The 16,659-nt window shown below is 57.1% G+C and overlaps 2 protein-coding genes across 4 annotated transcripts; both read right to left on the bottom strand.

The window, feature by feature from the left end:
* Nucleotides 1-34: 34 nt before the first annotated feature.
* MTHFD2 (methylenetetrahydrofolate dehydrogenase (NADP+ dependent) 2, methenyltetrahydrofolate cyclohydrolase) lies at nt 35-8,371 on the bottom strand. The gene is made up of 8 exons (XM_063175245.1): nt 8,274-8,371; nt 6,884-7,068; nt 6,167-6,289; nt 4,550-4,702; nt 3,688-3,795; nt 2,470-2,562; nt 1,607-1,732; nt 35-1,121 (listed from the first exon to the last, which is right to left on the bottom strand). Exons 1-8 carry the CDS (start codon nt 8,357-8,359, stop codon nt 982-984), a joined length of 1,014 nt encoding a protein of 337 aa, XP_063031315.1. The 5' UTR covers nt 8,360-8,371; the 3' UTR covers nt 35-981.
* Nucleotides 8,372-9,185: 814 nt separating this feature from the next.
* Nucleotides 9,186-16,465, bottom strand: LMAN2L (lectin, mannose binding 2 like). 3 transcript variants are annotated; one of them, XM_063175172.1, is made up of 9 exons: nt 16,348-16,465; nt 15,911-16,029; nt 15,045-15,162; nt 14,333-14,415; nt 13,642-13,674; nt 12,045-12,206; nt 11,189-11,303; nt 10,978-11,097; nt 9,186-10,401 (listed from the first exon to the last, which is right to left on the bottom strand). In XM_063175172.1, exons 2-9 carry the CDS (start codon nt 15,980-15,982, stop codon nt 10,259-10,261), a joined length of 846 nt encoding a protein of 281 aa, XP_063031242.1. In that variant the 5' UTR covers nt 15,983-16,029; nt 16,348-16,465; the 3' UTR covers nt 9,186-10,258. The 3 variants fall into 3 exon arrangements, with proteins under 3 accessions (XP_063031242.1, XP_063031240.1, XP_063031241.1); XM_063175170.1 differs by lacking the exon at nt 16,348-16,465 and adding an exon at nt 16,116-16,246; XM_063175171.1 differs by lacking the exons at nt 13,642-13,674; nt 16,348-16,465 and adding an exon at nt 16,116-16,246.
* Between the last annotated feature and the right edge of the window lie 194 nt (nt 16,466-16,659).

The raw sequence follows: 16,659 nt of genomic DNA, 5'->3' as shown, positions 1-16,659 counted from the left end.
AAAATATTCATCATTCCAGGGCACAAAAAGCAAATTTTTGGTCTTCTCACACTTTATTGAGGCAGCCTGAGCTACTCACACTTTACACACGGTGCAGGAGCTCCCCCACGCCCAGCTGGTCTTTGGTTACAAAAAAGGGTTTGAAAAATTCACCTTTAATCCAGAGAGCAGGAAAAGTCCAGCCTAGAACAGGCTTTAAAAATTCACCTTTAATCCAGAGAGCAGGAAAAGCCCAGCCTAGAACAGGCTTTGAGAACTCACCATTAATCCAGAGAGCAAGAAAAGCTCAGCCTAGAACAGGCTTTGAGAACTCACCATTGATCCAGAGAGCAAGAAAAGCTCAGCCTAGCTGCACTCTAGAACAGGCTACACCAGCCCAGGCCTGCGCAGCCCCAGGACTAAAGTATGGCTTTAATTTTCATTTGTTTTTTCAAGCAATTCCTCTAGAGAAGAGCTTCAACTACAGATCCAGCCCTGAGGGGGAACTGGGAGAGCCAGGATGCAAACAGGAGCAGGGCAGGTAATCCCAGCTCAAACACAAAATTGGAGTGTGGATACAAAACTGGAGTTTGGATAATCCCAGCCCAAAACCAAAGCAGGAGGAGTGTGGATAATCCCAGCTCTAAAACCAAGCAGGAGTTTGGATAATCCCAGCTCAGCCAATCCCTGTGAGCTCAGGCTGGGGAAAGCCCCACCTGCAGGACAATAAATAACAAATACTGCAATATTGCATTTGCTGTCGGCCTGGCAGGCTGGAATGGCGAGGTTAGGCCTGGCTCTGAGGGGCCCTCATTAAACCTGGCTTGGAGGACCCTTCATTAAGCCCAGCCCTGTTTAGGCAGGCAGAGCCTGGAGCTCACAGGGTCTCAGCAGTTTCTTGGCAGCAGTGGTGGTGTTCTGAGGGACCCCTTGTTAAGCCTGGTTCACAGGGACCCCTCATTAAACCCAGCTCTGAGGTGCCCCTGGTTAAGCCCAGCCTGTTTAGGCAGGCACAGCCTGCAGCTCACAGGTTTTCAGCAGTTTCTTGGCAGCGATGATGGTGTTCTTCATCAGCATGGCCACCGTCATGGGCCCCACGCCGCCGGGCACGGGTGTGATGTAACTCGCCTTCTTCTTCACCCCTGGGGGAAAAGCTGGGCTTAAGGGCCAGGCCAGGCTGCCCAGCCTAAAGCCAGGCAGGTTCTGTTGGGATTGAGGCTTTAGGAACGGGCTCTGGGTGGGTTTATCCTGCTGGACAGCGAGGCAAGGCCCGGCCTGGGTGGGAAGGACAAGGTGGGGAAAAGCGCCAAGCCAGGCTTAAAAGCACCAAGCCAGGCCTGGAAGCACAAAGGTCCAAACAAGCAAAAAGCCAGGCCCAGAAGTGCCAAAAAGCCAGGCCCTAAAGGTGATTTTTAGCACTGCAATGCCAAATCCAAGCCTGGGGTTGGAGCAAAGGCAGAGACCCAACTGCTGAGGCTCAGGAGGCTCCTCTGGAGCGTCCCCATGGGATATCCCTGAGCTCAGGGACACAAACCAGGATTGTCCCCTCCCCAGTGCCCCAAACAGCTGATCCTGAGCCCAAGGAGCCCATCCTGAGCCCAAGGAGCCCATCCTGAGCCCTCCTCACCCTCGAAGTCCACGTCCCCCACGAGGCGGGGCCGGGCCGTGAGCGGGTCGTGCACGCGGGTGATGCCAACGTCGATGACGGCCGCGCCCTCCTTGATCATGTCAGCCGTGATCAGGTTGGGGATGCCTGGAAAACACAACCTGACCTTCAGGAAAATACAGCCACAACCTCAGGAAAACAACCTCACCCTCAGGGGGGCTCCACATCCCCTGATCCCAACATTCCCACAATGTCCCAACCCATCTGGGATTTCCTGCCTCACCAGAATGATTGGATTCAGGAATTTTAAGGGTTTTTCCCAATCTAAACCATCCTAAGAAATGCAAATCTACCCCCTGATCCCCCTCATCCCAGTGTTCCCAGGGGAGGATTTTGGGGTGACTCTGCAGGGATGCCCAGGGTGGATTTTGGGGTGTCTGTGCAGGGTCCCAGGGGAGGATTTTGGAGTCCCTGTGCAGGGTTCTCAGGGTGGATTTTGGAGTGTCTGTGCAGGGTCCCAGGGTGGGATTTTGGAGTCCCTGTGCAGGGTTCTCAGGGTGGATTTTGGGGTGTCTGTGCAGGGTCCCAGGGTGGGATTTTGGAGTCCCTGTGCAGGGTTCTCAGGGTGGATTTTGGGGTGTCTGTGCAGGGTCCCAGGGTGGGATTTTGGAGTCCCTGTGCAGGGTTCTCAGGGTGGATTTTGGGGTGTCTGTGCAGAGCCAGGAGCTGCACCCACAATCCTGCTGAGTTCCCTCCCACCCCAAGCCACTCCACCACTCCCCAAGGCAGAACCCCAAAACCTGAGGCCGCTTTTTGCCCCAACCCCGGGACCCCCAGAGCCCATTCCATGGCCAGGGTGCCCAGCAGCCCCAGCCCAGGCTGACCTGCAGCAGCCACCACGATGTCAGCACGGATGGTGTGCTGCTTCAGCTGCTCCTTGGGCGTGTAGCGGTGCGAGATCGTCACCGTGGCGTCACCTGCGGGGACAAGGGACAGCTCTGAGACAGCCCAGCACCCTGCATGGCAGCAGATCAGCACCACGGCTTCCGAGGTGGGGCTGGAAACAGGAAAGATTTCATAAAAAACCAAAAAATTTTCTCTTTCTTACAGAGAAAAACTGAGCTAAGGGCAAGAGGTTTTTGCTCCTGCTAAAACATCCCACAAAAGGGAGGATTGCCTTTGTTATACCCCAAAAAAGGGATAATTTCCTTTGTTATACCCCAAAAAAGGGATTATTTCCTTTGTTATACCCCAAAAAAAGGGACGATTTCCTTTGTTCTGCTCCTTTTCCAGTGAATTACCCAGGCCAGACCTCTTGGCTTCTGCCCAACTGGCAGCCCCAGGTTTGAAGTGAAGTCCTAAAGGTCTTTGTATTAAGTTTAGGAGAGAAACTTCTGGGCTTTTTGCCTTTTTAAGCAGACAAAGAATAATTTGGTCACTCACATTCCCACAGGTCAGGAATTCCCACCCAGCACCCAAACCCAGCCAGGGGTCTTCTCCTCCAAGGTGTTCCTCAGGAACATCAGGGCCTGCTGGTGAACCCCAAAATCAGCCTCGAGGGACAGGAAGGGATTTGGGGTGGAACAGGACATGGAGATGCTGAAAGGAGGCTCAGGGGGGACCTTCTGGCTCTCCATGGGGACAGGAGGGGACAGCCAGGGCAGGGTCAGGAAATAAAACAGCCTCAAACTGTGGAGGAGAAGTTTAGGGCTGGATATTGGGAAAAAATCCATCATGGAAAGGCTGTGAAATAGGAACAGGGACAGGATGGGATAGAACAGCCTCAGGCTGTGCCAGGAGAGGTTTAGGGCTGGATATCAGGAAAAAATCCATCATGGAGAGGTTGTAAAATATTGGATGAGGCCACTCAGGGAAAGGGAGGAGTCCCCACCCCTGGAATTGTTCAGCACACACGTGGAGGCGGCACTGGGGGCTGTGGTGCCCACGGCTGCATTTCACCACCTCGGACACCTTTCCAGACCATTTCCCTGCACAATTCTGGCACTCCAAGGCCACGCTGGGGATTGTTTCAGCAGGGAGAGCCCTGGGAGGCTCCAGGGCAGGTTTGTGAGGTGTTTCCCCCGAGCGTTCCCCAGCCCTACCTCCGGGGCGCTCGTGGCTGCCGTCGGTGTGCAGCAGCATGGCGATGGGCATGCCCACGTTCTTGGACCTGCCCGCCACCACCACGTTCCTGCCCAGCGTGGGGATCCCTGCAGGGCACAGAGCACAGCCTGGCACGCTGCCCTGGGCTGGGGGGCCCGGCACAGCACCCCAAAATCCAGCCTGGGCATCCCTGCACAGCACCCCAAAATCACCCCTGGGAGCCCTGCACAGCACCCCAAAACTGGGTAAGCTTTGAGCTCAGGCCCCCTTAGGCCAGAGCAGAGCAGGACAATCCCTCCCTGTCCTTGATGTTCCCAGGACAGAACAATCTCTCCCTGTCCTTAGGACAGGACAATCCCTCTCTATCCCTGATGTCCCTCCCAGTACAGAACAATCCCTCCCTGGCCACACTGTCCCTGGTGTCCTGAGCTGGAATTCCCAGAATCCCCAAAACCTGCACCAGCAACAGTTCCCACCCAGCAGGAATTCCCAAATCCCTCGATGTCCATGTCCCACCCCAGCAGGAATTCCCATGTCCCACCCAGCAGGAATCCCCAATACCCATGTGCCCATGTCCCACCCCAGCCTGAATTCCCAATCCCCAGATCCCCATGTCCCACCCAGCAGGAATTCCCAATCCCCATGTCCCACCCAGCAGGAACTCCCAATCCCCATGTCCCACCCAGCAGGAACCCCCATGTCCCACCCAGCAGGAATTCCCAATCCCCACATCTCCATGTCCCACTCCAGCTGGAATTCCCAATCCCCATGTCCCCAAATCCCACCCAGCAGGAATCCCAGCAGGAACCCCCATGTCCCCATGTCCCACCCAGCAGGAACCCCCATGTCCCCACGTCCCACCTGTCCTCTGGATGATCTCCCAGACACCCCTGGGCGTGGCAGGCAGCATGGAGTCCTGGTCCAGGCACATCCTGCCCACGTTGAGCACGTGGAACCCGTCCACGTCCTTGTGCGGGCTCACGGCGTTGCACACGCGGCGCTCGTCGATGTGCTCTGCACAGGGCAGGGACACAGCTGGGCTGGGCTGACAGATGTGCTGCCAGATGTGCTGCCAGGTGTGAGCCCGAGCCCTGGCATGGAGCCCTGACCCCAAATGGGAACTCTGACCCCGAATCTTGAGCTGGAACTGTGACCCCAAACTGGAATTTCAACACAAACTGGAATTCTGACCCCAAAACTTGAGCTGCAATTGTGACCCCAAACTAGAATTGTAACCCCAAGCCTTGAGCTGGAATTGTGACCCCAAACTGAAACTCTGACCCTGAGCTGGAGCTCTGACCATGAGCCTTGAGCTGCAATTGTGACCCCAAACTAGAATTGCAACTCCAAGCCTTGAGCTGGAATTGTGACCCCAAACTGGAATTGTGACCCTGAGCCTTGAGCTGGAATTGTGCCCCCAAAGTGAAATTGTGACCCTGAGCTGGAACTGTGACCCCAAATTGAAATTATGACCCTTAGCCTTCAGCTGAAATTGTGACCCCAAACTGGAGGTCTGACCCCAGGCCTTGAGCTAGAATTGTGACCCCAAACTGGAATTGTGACCCCAAACTGGAGCTGTGACCTTGAACCCTAGGCTGGAATTTCAACCCCCAGCTCCAAGCTGGAATTGCAACCCTAAGCTGGAGCTCTGACCCTGAGCCTTGAGCTGGAATTGTGACCCCAAAGTGAAATTGTGACCCTGAGCTGGAATTGTGACCCTTAACCTTCAGCTGGAATTGTGAACCCAAACTAGAGCTCTGACCCCAAGCCTTGAGCTGCAGTTGTTACCCCAAACTGAAATTGTGACCCTAAGCTGGAATTGGCATCCCAAACTGGAGCTCTGATTCCAGGTCCTGAGTTGGAATTGCAACCCTGAGCTGGAATTATGATCCCAAGCCCTGAACTCTGATCCTGAGCCTTGAAATGGAATTGTCACCCCAAACTAGAGCTGTAACCTTAAACCTTGAACTTGGAATTGCAGCCCCAAACTGGAGCTGTGACCTTGAACCTTGAGCTGGAATTGTCACCCCAAACTGGAGCTCCGACCCTGAGCTGGAATTTCAACCCTGAGCCCCAAACTGGAACTGCAACCCCAAACTGGAGGGGTTTGAGCTATGACCATAGATCTTGAGCTGGAATTTCAATCCCCAGCCCCAAACTGGAATTACAGCCCCAAACTGGAGCTGTGACCCCGAGCTGCAATTCTGACCCTGAGCTCAGCCCCTCCAGCGTGTGGGACGTGCCTGTCCCCATCCCTGCCAGTGCAGCTGGCAGCTCCCAGCACGGGCACCGAACACTCTGCAGTGCCAGCCCTGCCCACCCCGAGGGCATTTATCAGCAGCCCAAGGCCGCCCACACCCAGCTGGGGAAGCTGATACCGACACATAGCCCCGCAGAGCTGCTGAGGGGAGATCAGGGCAGTGCTGCCCCAGCCTTGGCAGCTTCCTGGGAGTGCAGGAGGGGAGCTGAGCTGCTCACCAGGCAGGGGGAGCTGCACCAGGAGCCCGTCCACGGCCGTGTCGCTGTTGAGTTTGGCAATCAGCTCCAGCAGCTCCTCCTCGCTGATGGAGGCTGGCCTGAGGATGGTCTCGCTGCTGATCCCTGCAATCGCCAAATACACAGAGTCACAAAAGAGTGAATTTCCCACATTTTGTGCATTTTCCACCCTGTTTTGTTGCTGGAGAGACCTTCACAAACCTTGGGATTTGTTGTTTGGGATGATTTTATGGGGCTGGTGGCCTGGGAAAGGGGGTTTGGGACCCAGCCAGGGCAGGGAGAAACCCAAGCAAGGGCTGCTGCCATGAAAATAAAACCACACGGGCACAGTAAAAAAAGGGATGTTTGCCTCAAAATCCCAGCTCCAAAAGCAGCTTCAGCTGCTCAGACCCAAGTTAAATGACACCATTTATTGCCCTGACCCCGAGCAGGACCTTGGACTGCAGGATGGAGCCAGAGAGCTGCTGAACAGGGGCTGTGTCCCAGATAGATGGGAAAAGGAGGCCAAAAATGCCCTCCTGTGCTTTTTATGGTTTTAGGAAGGCTGAAAAACCCCAATCCTGCCCTGAAGGATCCAATTGATCACATTCAACCACACCCCAGAACATAAATTCTGGATGAAGCCAAGAAACCAACAGGTGGGAGCATCGAGTATTCCCAACCAAAGTGCGTTTTTAGGGCAGGAAAGCTCCCACTCACCCACATCAGCCGCCGCTTTGGTTTTGTTGAGCACGTAGGAGTGGCTGGCCGGGTTCTCGCCCACCAGCACCACGCTCAGGTGCGGCCTCCTGTTGCCGGCAGCCACCCACTGCTGCACCTCGTGCCGCGCCTCCTGCCGGATCTGCCGCGCCAGCTTCCTGCCCGAGATCACCACGGCGTCCCCGCTGCACGGGAACCGGGCAGGAAACCACGGGGGACAGGGTCAGAACAGCCCCGGGCACCGGGCAGGAAACCACGGGGGACAGGGTCAGAACAGCCCCGGGAACCGGGCAGGAAACCACGGGGAACAGGGTCAGCACAGCCCCGGGAACCGGGCAGGATGGGGCAGGATACCAAGGGAAAAATGGGAAAGGGTCAGCACAGCCCTGCTGCCAGTCCCGGGCAGGATGGGGCAGAAAACCAGGAAAAAAAAAGCTCCCTCCCTTGTGCTTTATCAGCGCCTTTAGCACCTTTGTGCTCGGTCACGTTTTAGGCTCGGTTCCAGCATCAGCGCTGGGGCCAAATGGGGCCGAACCCGAGCTGGAAGGGACCCACCAGGATCATTGATTACATCCCAAAATCCTGCTCTGTGCAAGCCTGAGGATGTTGTGCAAACGTTGTCTGGAGCAGGGTGGGATGTTCGGGGGTCTCTGTCTCTGTCACACCAGTGAGTGCTCAGGGTGGTCTCTGTCCCTGTCACCTCACAGAATGTTCTTAGCTCTCTATCCCCCTCATGCGAAGAAATAATTAAAAAGAGGGGGTTGTGATCTCCTTCTTTATCACTCAGGGGGTCTCTGGGCCCCTCATTCTGGGGGATGATCGGGGGATCTCTGTCCCCATGGCCTCGGAGGAGCCCCGGTGTGAGGCGATCTCTGTCCCCCTCAGCCCGGGGTGTCTCCGTTCCCCTCACGCCGGGGCAGCCCGCTGTGAGGCGGTCCCTCTTATTCTGGGGGATGACAGAGGTGTCTCTATCCATCCCCCTCACCCCAGGGATTGCTCAGGAGTATTTCCATCTCCCCTCACCCGAGGCCAGCCCCGCTCTGAGGCGATCTCTGTCCCCCTCACCCGAGGCCAGCCCCGCTCTGAGGCGGTCTCACCCCCCGTGCCGGGGCAGCCCCGCACTCCCACGCAAGGCGGCCGCGGGATTTCATCAGCCTGCAGCTCCCGCCGCAGCCGCTGGGGGCCCGCCCGCCGCCCCCGGAACCACCGGGGCCAAACGAGCCGCGACCCCAGCCCGGGGACCGCCGGAACCGAATCGAACCGGGCCGGGCCGGGCTGGGCTTCCCCCTCTCACAGCCTTCAGTGTACCCGACCTCGGCGGAGCGCGGCGGGCGCTGCTCTCACCTCCCTCCCAAGCATCCCCGCACATCCCCCGGTGTCCCGGCCGTACCGAGCGGCGCTGAGGTGCAGGCGGCGGGCGCGGGGCTCCATCGCGGCGCGGCTGAGGGCGCGGAGGGGCTGGAGCGCGGCGGCCATGGCGCGGCTGGGACTGACAGGCGGCAGGAACAGCATTGAAGAGAGCGTGCTTCCTGTGCCTTATATAGCGGTAAGCCCCGCCCCACCCGGAAATAACCAATGGGATTCAGCCCCAAAAATGATTGATGGAGGTTCTCACGTTGAGTGGCGGGAGAGGCGCTGAGGCCGGGCTGCGATGCCGGACCGAGAGCGACCGCGGCAGCTCCAAACGGGGTGAAAATCAACATAAGAACCGTGAGATTGGTTATTTGGTATAATTAGTGTCACCTCCGCAGTCCGGCAGTGGGCACGGTGTGGGTGGTGAGAGGCTGGGATGACCCCAGAGGTGCCCCGGTTAGTGCGGTTCCAGCGATGGGAGCGGCGGTCGCCCCGGAGTCACCCTCAGCCCGGTACCGGAGCCCCGGGAATGTCCTGGAGTCCCCCCCAGCCCGGTACCGGAGCCCCGGTGTCCCCCCCAGCCCGGTACCGGAGCCCCGGAATGGCCTGGAGTCCCCCCAGCCCGGTACCGGAGCCCCGGGACCGCCCTTGCCCCGCGACGGGCCCGGAAGGAGGGAGAGACAGACGGACACCGGCGGGGGAATCCCCCGGTGTGTGCCCAAGGTAAGGGACAAAATAAAATAAAATAGGCAAAAATGTCACAAATGGTGTGGCTGATCTCTGCTGTCCCCACGTGTCACTTGTCACCCACACAAATCACAAATCCCCCCAAAAGCGGGGCTGGGATCCCCAGAGACCCCTCCCCATAAACCCGAGCACCCCAGAAATGGGGCTGGGACCCCCAGAGACCCCTCCTCATGGGCCCAGGAATGACAAAAAGACACAAAACTCCAGGAAAACTCTCCTTGGAAACAGCTCCCAGCTCTCCAGTGCCAGCAAGGACAATGCCCCCAGTCCTCTCCTTGCCCAGGGGCCACCAAAACCCATCCAAAACCCACCCTGGGACCACCAAAACCCCCCTGGGGCCACCTGTCCTGGGTGGGCACATCCTGGCGAGGTTCAGGGTTGGCATCCTGGTGGATCCTGGCCAGGAGGGCGATGCCAACCCCCGAGTGCCCACGGGCACCCGCTGTGGGTGGCAGTGCCTGAGGTAGGAGTGGCCCCAGGACACGACATGCAGGGGTGGCCACATGCTGGGAAACGGGGTGGGGATCCCCCAGAATTGAGGAGGGGGCGCTTCCAGTTCATCCAGCTGGGAAAAGCAGCAGCAGCAGCAGAACCTAGAGGGGCTCGTCCTGGTCCTGGGGGCTCATCCTGGTGGCCACAGCTGGATGGTGGCAATGGGAAGTCTCTGCACCCCTCAGCTGGGTTGGCACTGTCCCCATGCCAGGGATTTGGGGGTCCCTGGCACAGCTGGCAATGGGGTCGTGGCACCACTAGCCTGGGTGTGGCTCTGGTGGCCACAGCCGGATGGTGACAACTGGGAGGTCTCTGGTGGCCACAGCAATGACAGAAGTGCTGGGAAGTCTCTGCACCCCTCAGCTGGGTTGGCACCATGCCCATGCCAAGGACATGGGGGGTCCTTGATGCCCTGGCACTGGTGGCTAGGTGGGTTTGACCAGTTCTTGCCAGGGTGGGGCTCCTCTGGAGGGGTTCTGGTGGCCACAGCAACAGGAGAAGCTCTGGGAAGTCTCTGCACCCCTCAGCCAGGCTGGCATTGTCCCTGTGCCAGGGATTTGGGCTCCCTGGCACCCTGGCACTGGTGGCAATGAGGATGTGGCCACCACTAGCCCAGGAGGGAGCTCATCTGGTGGATTCCTGGTGGCCACAGCGACAGGAGAAGCTCTGGGAAGTCTCTACACACCTCGGCCAGGTTGGCACTGTCCCCGTGCCAGGGATTTGGGGTCCCTGGCACCCTGGCACAGCTGGCAATGGGGATGTGGCCCCCCCAGGGGTTTGGGGTCAGTAGAAGTGCTTGCGGCTCTGCTCCTGCCACTTGTTGTAGAGGATGATGCCGATGACGATGGCGAAGACGAGGGCCACCAGCGAGAAGAAGACGATGAGGAACAGGGCCAGGCCACTCATGGGCTCCAGGGGCGCCTCCACTGCGGGACACAGGGGTTTGGGATGGGATTTGGGATGGGATTTGGGGTTTGGGATGGGATTTGGGGTTTGGGATGGGATTTGGGGTTTGGGATTTGGGGATGTGAGGAACAAGGCCAGGCCACTCATGGGCTCCAAGGGTGCCTCCACTGTGGGACAAAGGGATTTGGGATTTTGGGGTTTGGGAGTTTAGGATGGGAGTTTGAGATTTTGGGATTTTGGGATGAGAGTGTGCAAGTTTAGGGTTTTGGGACAGGAGTTTGGGATTTGGGGAGTTTGGGATTTGGAGATGAGGAACAGGGCCAGGCCACTCATGGGCTCCAGTGGTGCCTCCACTATGGGACACAGGCATTTGGGGTTTTGGGAGTTTGAGAGTTTTGGACGGGATTTTGGGATGGGACTGGGATTTTGGGATGGCACTGGGATTTTGGGATAGGAGTGTGGGATTTTGGGCTGGGATCCAAATATGGAGTTTGGGATGGGATCCAAATTCCCACACGGGAGTTTGGGAGGATGGGATGGGATTTAGAGATGGGATTTTGGATTTTGGGATGGGACATTCCCCAAACCCCACTCACTTCCCGGCAGCCTCAGGTTGTCCACCACGGGCAGGAAAACCTCCCGATCCCGTTTCTCCTCCTCCGGCGTCCGCTCCACCGTCAGCTGGTACAGCTTCAGCGAGATGATGTCGTGGTTGTCTGCAAAAAAAAAAAACCCCAAATCCCCTTGTGAACCCCGCCTGGACCCCCCAAATCCCCTTGGGAGCCCCCCTGGCCCCCCAGGCCGTACCTGAGAGGTCCCCAGTGACCGAGGATGTCCCAAAGTAGTAGCCCCGGGGCAGGCGCACGCCGGGCACGTCGATGCAGTCCCGCCACTCGTGCTTGCCGTCGATGTCGATCAGCACCTGCCAGGGAACCACCTGAGCCTCTCCCACACCCACCTGGGAATCCCTCCTGGAACCCTCAAATCCACTCGGGAATCTCAAATCCACTCGAGAATCCTACCTGGAAGCTCCAAACCTACTCAGATCCCACCTGGAGACCCCAAATCCACTCAGGAATCCCAAATCCACTTGGGAATCTCACCTAGAATCCTCAAATCGGATCTGGAGCCTCCAAATCCACTTGGGAGTCCCAAATCCTCTAGGGAATCCCTCCTGGAACCCTCAAATCCCATCGGGAGCCTCCAAATCTACTCTAGAATCCCAAATCCACTTGGGAACCCCACCTGGAACCCTCAAATCCCACCTGGATCCCCCAAATCCCACCTGAAGACCCCTCACACTGACCGTGAGTCTCTTCTTGATGTAGCGGATGACCAGGAAGGTGTCGTGGTGCAGGTTGCTCACCATGGCGGTGGAACCCCAAATCCACTCGGGAACCCCATCTGGAACCTCCAAACCCACCCAGATCCCACCTGGAACCCCCAAATCCACTGGGGAACCCCACCTGGAGCCCCCACACTGAACACGAGCCTCCTCTTGACGTAGGAAGGTGTCGTGGTGCAGGTTGCACACCACGGCGGTGCAGCACCTTGGAATCCCACCAGGAACCTCCAAACCCACCCAGATCCCACCAGGAACCTCCAAACCCACCCAGATCCCTCCTGGAGCCCCCAGATCCACCCAAAGACCCCTCACACTGACCGTGAGCCTCCTCTTGACGTAGCGGATGACCAGGAAGGTGTCGTGGTGCAGGTTGCGCACCATGGCGGTGCAGCCGCCCAGCTCGGTGGGGCGCCCGTCGCGGTCGTGGTCGTAGGTCAGCGAGCCGTTGTTCACCATGGCCGAGATGTAGGGGAACACGCGCTGCCCGGGGGGGGGAAAAAATGGGATTGGGATCCTGCAGGAGGTTTGGGATTGCGGGGAGGGATGTGGGGTGGGGATGGAGCTGTTCGGTGGAAGAGCAGAGTGATCCCAAAGTTCTACAACCGTGATCCCAAAAGTTCTACAACCACGATCCCAAAAGTTCTACAGCCAATGTGGGAATGACCCCAAAGTCTTTCAACTGACACTGGAATGATCCCAAAGTTCTCCACCCCACAGGAGTCAGCTCAGTGCAAGAGCAGAGCGATCCCAACGTTCTCCAACCACAACCCCAAAGTCCTTCCATGATGCCAAACTCCTTCAACCAACACTGGAATGGTCCCAAAATTCTCCAACCTACACTGGAATGACCCCAAAGTCCTTCACCCAACAGGTGCCAGCTCAGTGCAAGACCAGAGTTCTCCAACAGCGACCCCAAAGTCCTTCACCCCAGAGATCTGCTCAACACAACACTGGAACAATCCCAAAGTTCTCCAACTAACATGGAAATGATCCCAAAGTTCTCCACCCCAAAGAGATCTGCTCAACACAATCTCAAAGTTCTCGTCCCACAGAAGTCATGTCAGTGGAAGAGCAGAGTGATCCCAAAGTTCTCCAACCGTGACCCTAAAGTCCTTCCACGATCCCAAAGTTCTCCTACCAACACTGGAATGATCCCAAAGTTCTTCACCTAACAGAAGTCAGCTCAGTGGAAGAGCAGAGTGATCCCAAAGTTCTCCAACCATGACCCCAAAGTCCTTCAAGCAATGTGAGAATGATCCCAAGGTCCTCCAGCCCACTAAGATCTGCTCAACACAACATGGGAATGATCCCCAAGTTCTCCAACCTACACTGGAACGATCCCAAAGTCCTTCACCCCACAGGAATCAGCTCAGTGCGAGACCAGAGTGACCCCAAAGTTCTCCAACCGTGATCCCAAAGTCCTACAGCCAATGTGGGAATGATCCCAAAGTCCTTCAAGAAACATGGGAATGATCCCAAAGTCCTTCAACACAACACTGGAATGACCCCAAAGTTCTCCAACTAACATGGAAATGATCCCAAAGTCCTCCACCCCACAGAGATCTGCTCAACACAACATGGGAACCATCCCAAAGTTCTCCAACCAACACTGGAATGATCCCAAAGTCCTTCATCCCAAATGATCTCCTCAAAAACCACCGGGATGACCCCAAACTCCACTCCTGGGGATCCCAAACCCCAAAAATCTCCTCAAACACCACTGGGATGAAGCCAAGGTCCATCCCTGCGGATCCCAAACTGCAAGAATCTCCTCAAACACCACCGGGATGAAGCCAAGGTCCATCCCTCAGGATCGTCTCCCACCAATCCAGCAGCGAGCCCCCATGTCCATGCAGCCTCTCCCGGCTCCCCCAGGGGTTCCAGGAGCTCCAGGTGGGACAGCAGAAGGCAGTACCTGGTTTCCAGGGCTGTACCTCCTCTTCTGAGCCTGCCCTCCAGGATTAGCACAAAGCAAGAGAGAGCAACACAGTCACAGAGTCCAGCAGGGCCCAAAACCACGGAAAATTCGCTTCTCCTCCTTTCTGGAGCTCCTTTTGTCCTTTCTGGAGATCTTTGTGACCTTCTAGAGGTCTTTTTGTCCTTGTGGAGGCTCCTTTTGGAACTCTTTTGGACTTTTTGGAGCTCTTTTGGTGTTTCTGGAGCTCTTTTTGATCTTATGGAACTCTTTGATTTTTTTTTTTTGAGCTCTTTATGACCTTCTAGAGATCTTTTTGTCCTTTTGGAGGTCTTTTTGATTTTTTGGAGCTTTTTTTGTCCTTCTGGGGCTCTTTTTGATCTTTTTGGAGATCTTTATGACCTTTCAGATCTCTTTTTGATCTTTCAGATCTCTTCTTAATTTTTTGGAGCTCTTCTTAACTTTTTGGAGCTCTTTTTGATTTTTTAGAGCTCTTTTGGACCTTTTTTTGGAGCTCTTTTTGACCTTTTTGGAAATATTTTTTTTATTTTTTTGGAGCTCAGCTCGAAAATCCTCTCCCAATTTCCCTGACCAAAAAAAAAAAAAATGGAAAAGGAATGGGAAGAGGAGGAGGAGGAGGAGGAAGGAGCTCAGAGGATGAAGAGCTGCGTGTGACACCGGTGGCTCTCACCTCCTGCTGCTTCTCCTCGTTGGGATACGTGTCCACGAACACTCCCAGCCCCAGGAAGTTGTCCTTGCTCCCAAAAACGGGTCCTGGAAGGGGAAAAGAAACGTTGGGAAGCTCAGGGAAGAAGTTTGTCACTGGTCTGGGAAAGTCCTCAAGGACCAAGGACCATCCAGTCCCATCCCGTGGATGTTTTCCATGAGTCCAGGTTGCTCCAAACCCTCTCCAAGGTGTCCCCAAGCCCTATCCAAGGGGTCCCAGGAGTCCCCAAAGACCTGTCCAAGGTGTCCCCCAAGTCCAGGTTGCCCCAAACCCTCTCCAAGGTGTCCCAGGTGTCCCCAGACCCTGTTCCAAGGCATCCAAGGTGTCCCCAAGACCTGACCAAGGTGTCTCCCCAATTCCAGGTTGCTCTAAGTCCTGTCCAAGGTGTCCCCAAAGCCTCTGAAAGGTGTCCCACGTGTCCCTAGACCTTCTCCAAGGTGTCCCAGGTGTTCTCAAAGCCCTATCCAAGATGTCCAAGGTGTCCCCTAACACTCTCCCAAGGTGTCCCCAACGCCCTGTCCAAGGTCTCCCCCAAGTCCAGGTTGCTCCAAACCCTGTCCAAGGTGTCCCAGGTGTCCCCAAGACCTGTCCAAGCCCTATTCAAGGTGTCCCCAAGCCCTCTCCAAGGTGTCCCAGGTGTCCCCAAGCCCTGTCCCCAGGCAGGGACGGTGCTGACCCGGCTGCATCCTGTCCTTGGTGTACCAGATGGCGAATCCATCTCCATTGAGGTTCTTCTTGCCCTGCCCGTGGATCTTGAAGTGCACCTGCATCTCCCAGTCCCGCAGGTAGCAGGGCTGGCAGGGAGGGGGAAAAAGGGGGAAATTTGGGAATTCCTCATTCCCTAAATCCACACCCACCTTCCCCAGGGCTCCCTTCACTGAATCCTGGATGATTAATCCCAAAGAAACCATTGTTAATCCCAAAAAAACATCGTTAATCCCAGGAAATTGGTTGTCACCCAAGGGTTGAACACCGAGGGAGTGACTCCCACAAAACCCGGGAAAGTAGCAGGAAAAGCTCAGGAGCAGCTGCTAATTGCAGTTATTAATTAGCTGCCAATTAATTCCGTGCTCTGAGGGAGCCCTGGAAGTTTTTGGGATACATAATTCCAAGGAAAAATCTGATTCCTGCTTTGGGAACCCAATTCCCACTCTGGGAATCCTATTCTCAAATTGGGAATCCCTCTCCTGATCCTCTCCCTTTGCTAACCCTGCCCCAATCCTGATCCTGATCCTGAGCCTCTCCTGTCTTGATCCTGATCCCAATTCTGATCCTGATCTTCTCCCTCTCCTAACGCTGCCCCAGTCCCAGTTTTGATCCCAATCCCGATCCTGACTCTCTCCCCCATCCCATGGACCCCATCCCATCCCATCCTACGGATCCCCTCCCACCCTATGGATCCCCCATCCCATCCCACAGCTCCCATCATATCCCATCCCACAGACCCCATCACATCCCACCCCATGGATCCCATCCCATCCCATGGATCCCATCCCATCCCGGTCCCTCCTCTCCCGCCCCGGTCCCGGTGCCCCCGCTCACCACCCGGTTCCACACGGCTCCCTGCTTGCTCTGCACGTCGGGGGTGAGGCGGATGAACTGGGTCATGACCATGGCGTTGCCCAGCAGGTCCCAGAGCCCCGAGCTGGCCGAGCCCACACCTGCGGCCCACACGAACCGTCGGTACCGGCCATCGGCACCGGGTACCCGCCACCGTCCGCCGGCGCCGCCCGCCCTCCCCGCTCACCCTGGTACGGCTTGGACAGCGAGTGCTCGCGTTTGAGGTGCTCCTCGGTCTGCTCGGCCGCCGTCCCGCCGAGCCCCAGCAGCACGGCCAGCAGGGCCAGCCCGGCCCGCCACCGGCCCGCCGCCGCCATCTTCCCCCGCCGCGCCGCGGCCCGCCCCGCGAGCCCATTGGCTGACACGCACCTCTGTCCCCGCCCACTAGGGGAAACACCAAAGACGATTGGGTAAATAACCTGTCAGTCAGCTGGATGTGCGAGGCGGTGATGGTTAATGTAGTTCCGGCGCCGGGTGATGGCAGCCCCCATGGAGCTGAGTGACCTCCCTTCTCCCGGGTCCTAGCGCCACCCCCGAGGTCCTGGTGCCACCCCGGGGCGAGTGACGTCACACGGGGCGTGTCCTTGTGCCCCCAGCAGCGTGACTCCCTCAGCGTGGGCGTGGCCCGCCAGGTGACGTCACCGCGCGGGTGCCGAGGAGTCGCTTCTCCTTGTTGCGGGGTGTGACGTCACATCAAAGGTGTCACCGAGAGGGCGCGACCACAGGAGTGA

The sequence above is a fragment of the Melospiza melodia genome, chromosome 23 (genome assembly GCF_035770615.1).
Source record: "Melospiza melodia melodia isolate bMelMel2 chromosome 23, bMelMel2.pri, whole genome shotgun sequence".
NCBI classification, from domain to species: Eukaryota; Metazoa; Chordata; class Aves; order Passeriformes; family Passerellidae; genus Melospiza; species Melospiza melodia.
Note: the sequence above shows the minus strand (reverse complement) of the source record. Positions and strands in the feature narration are given on the sequence as shown.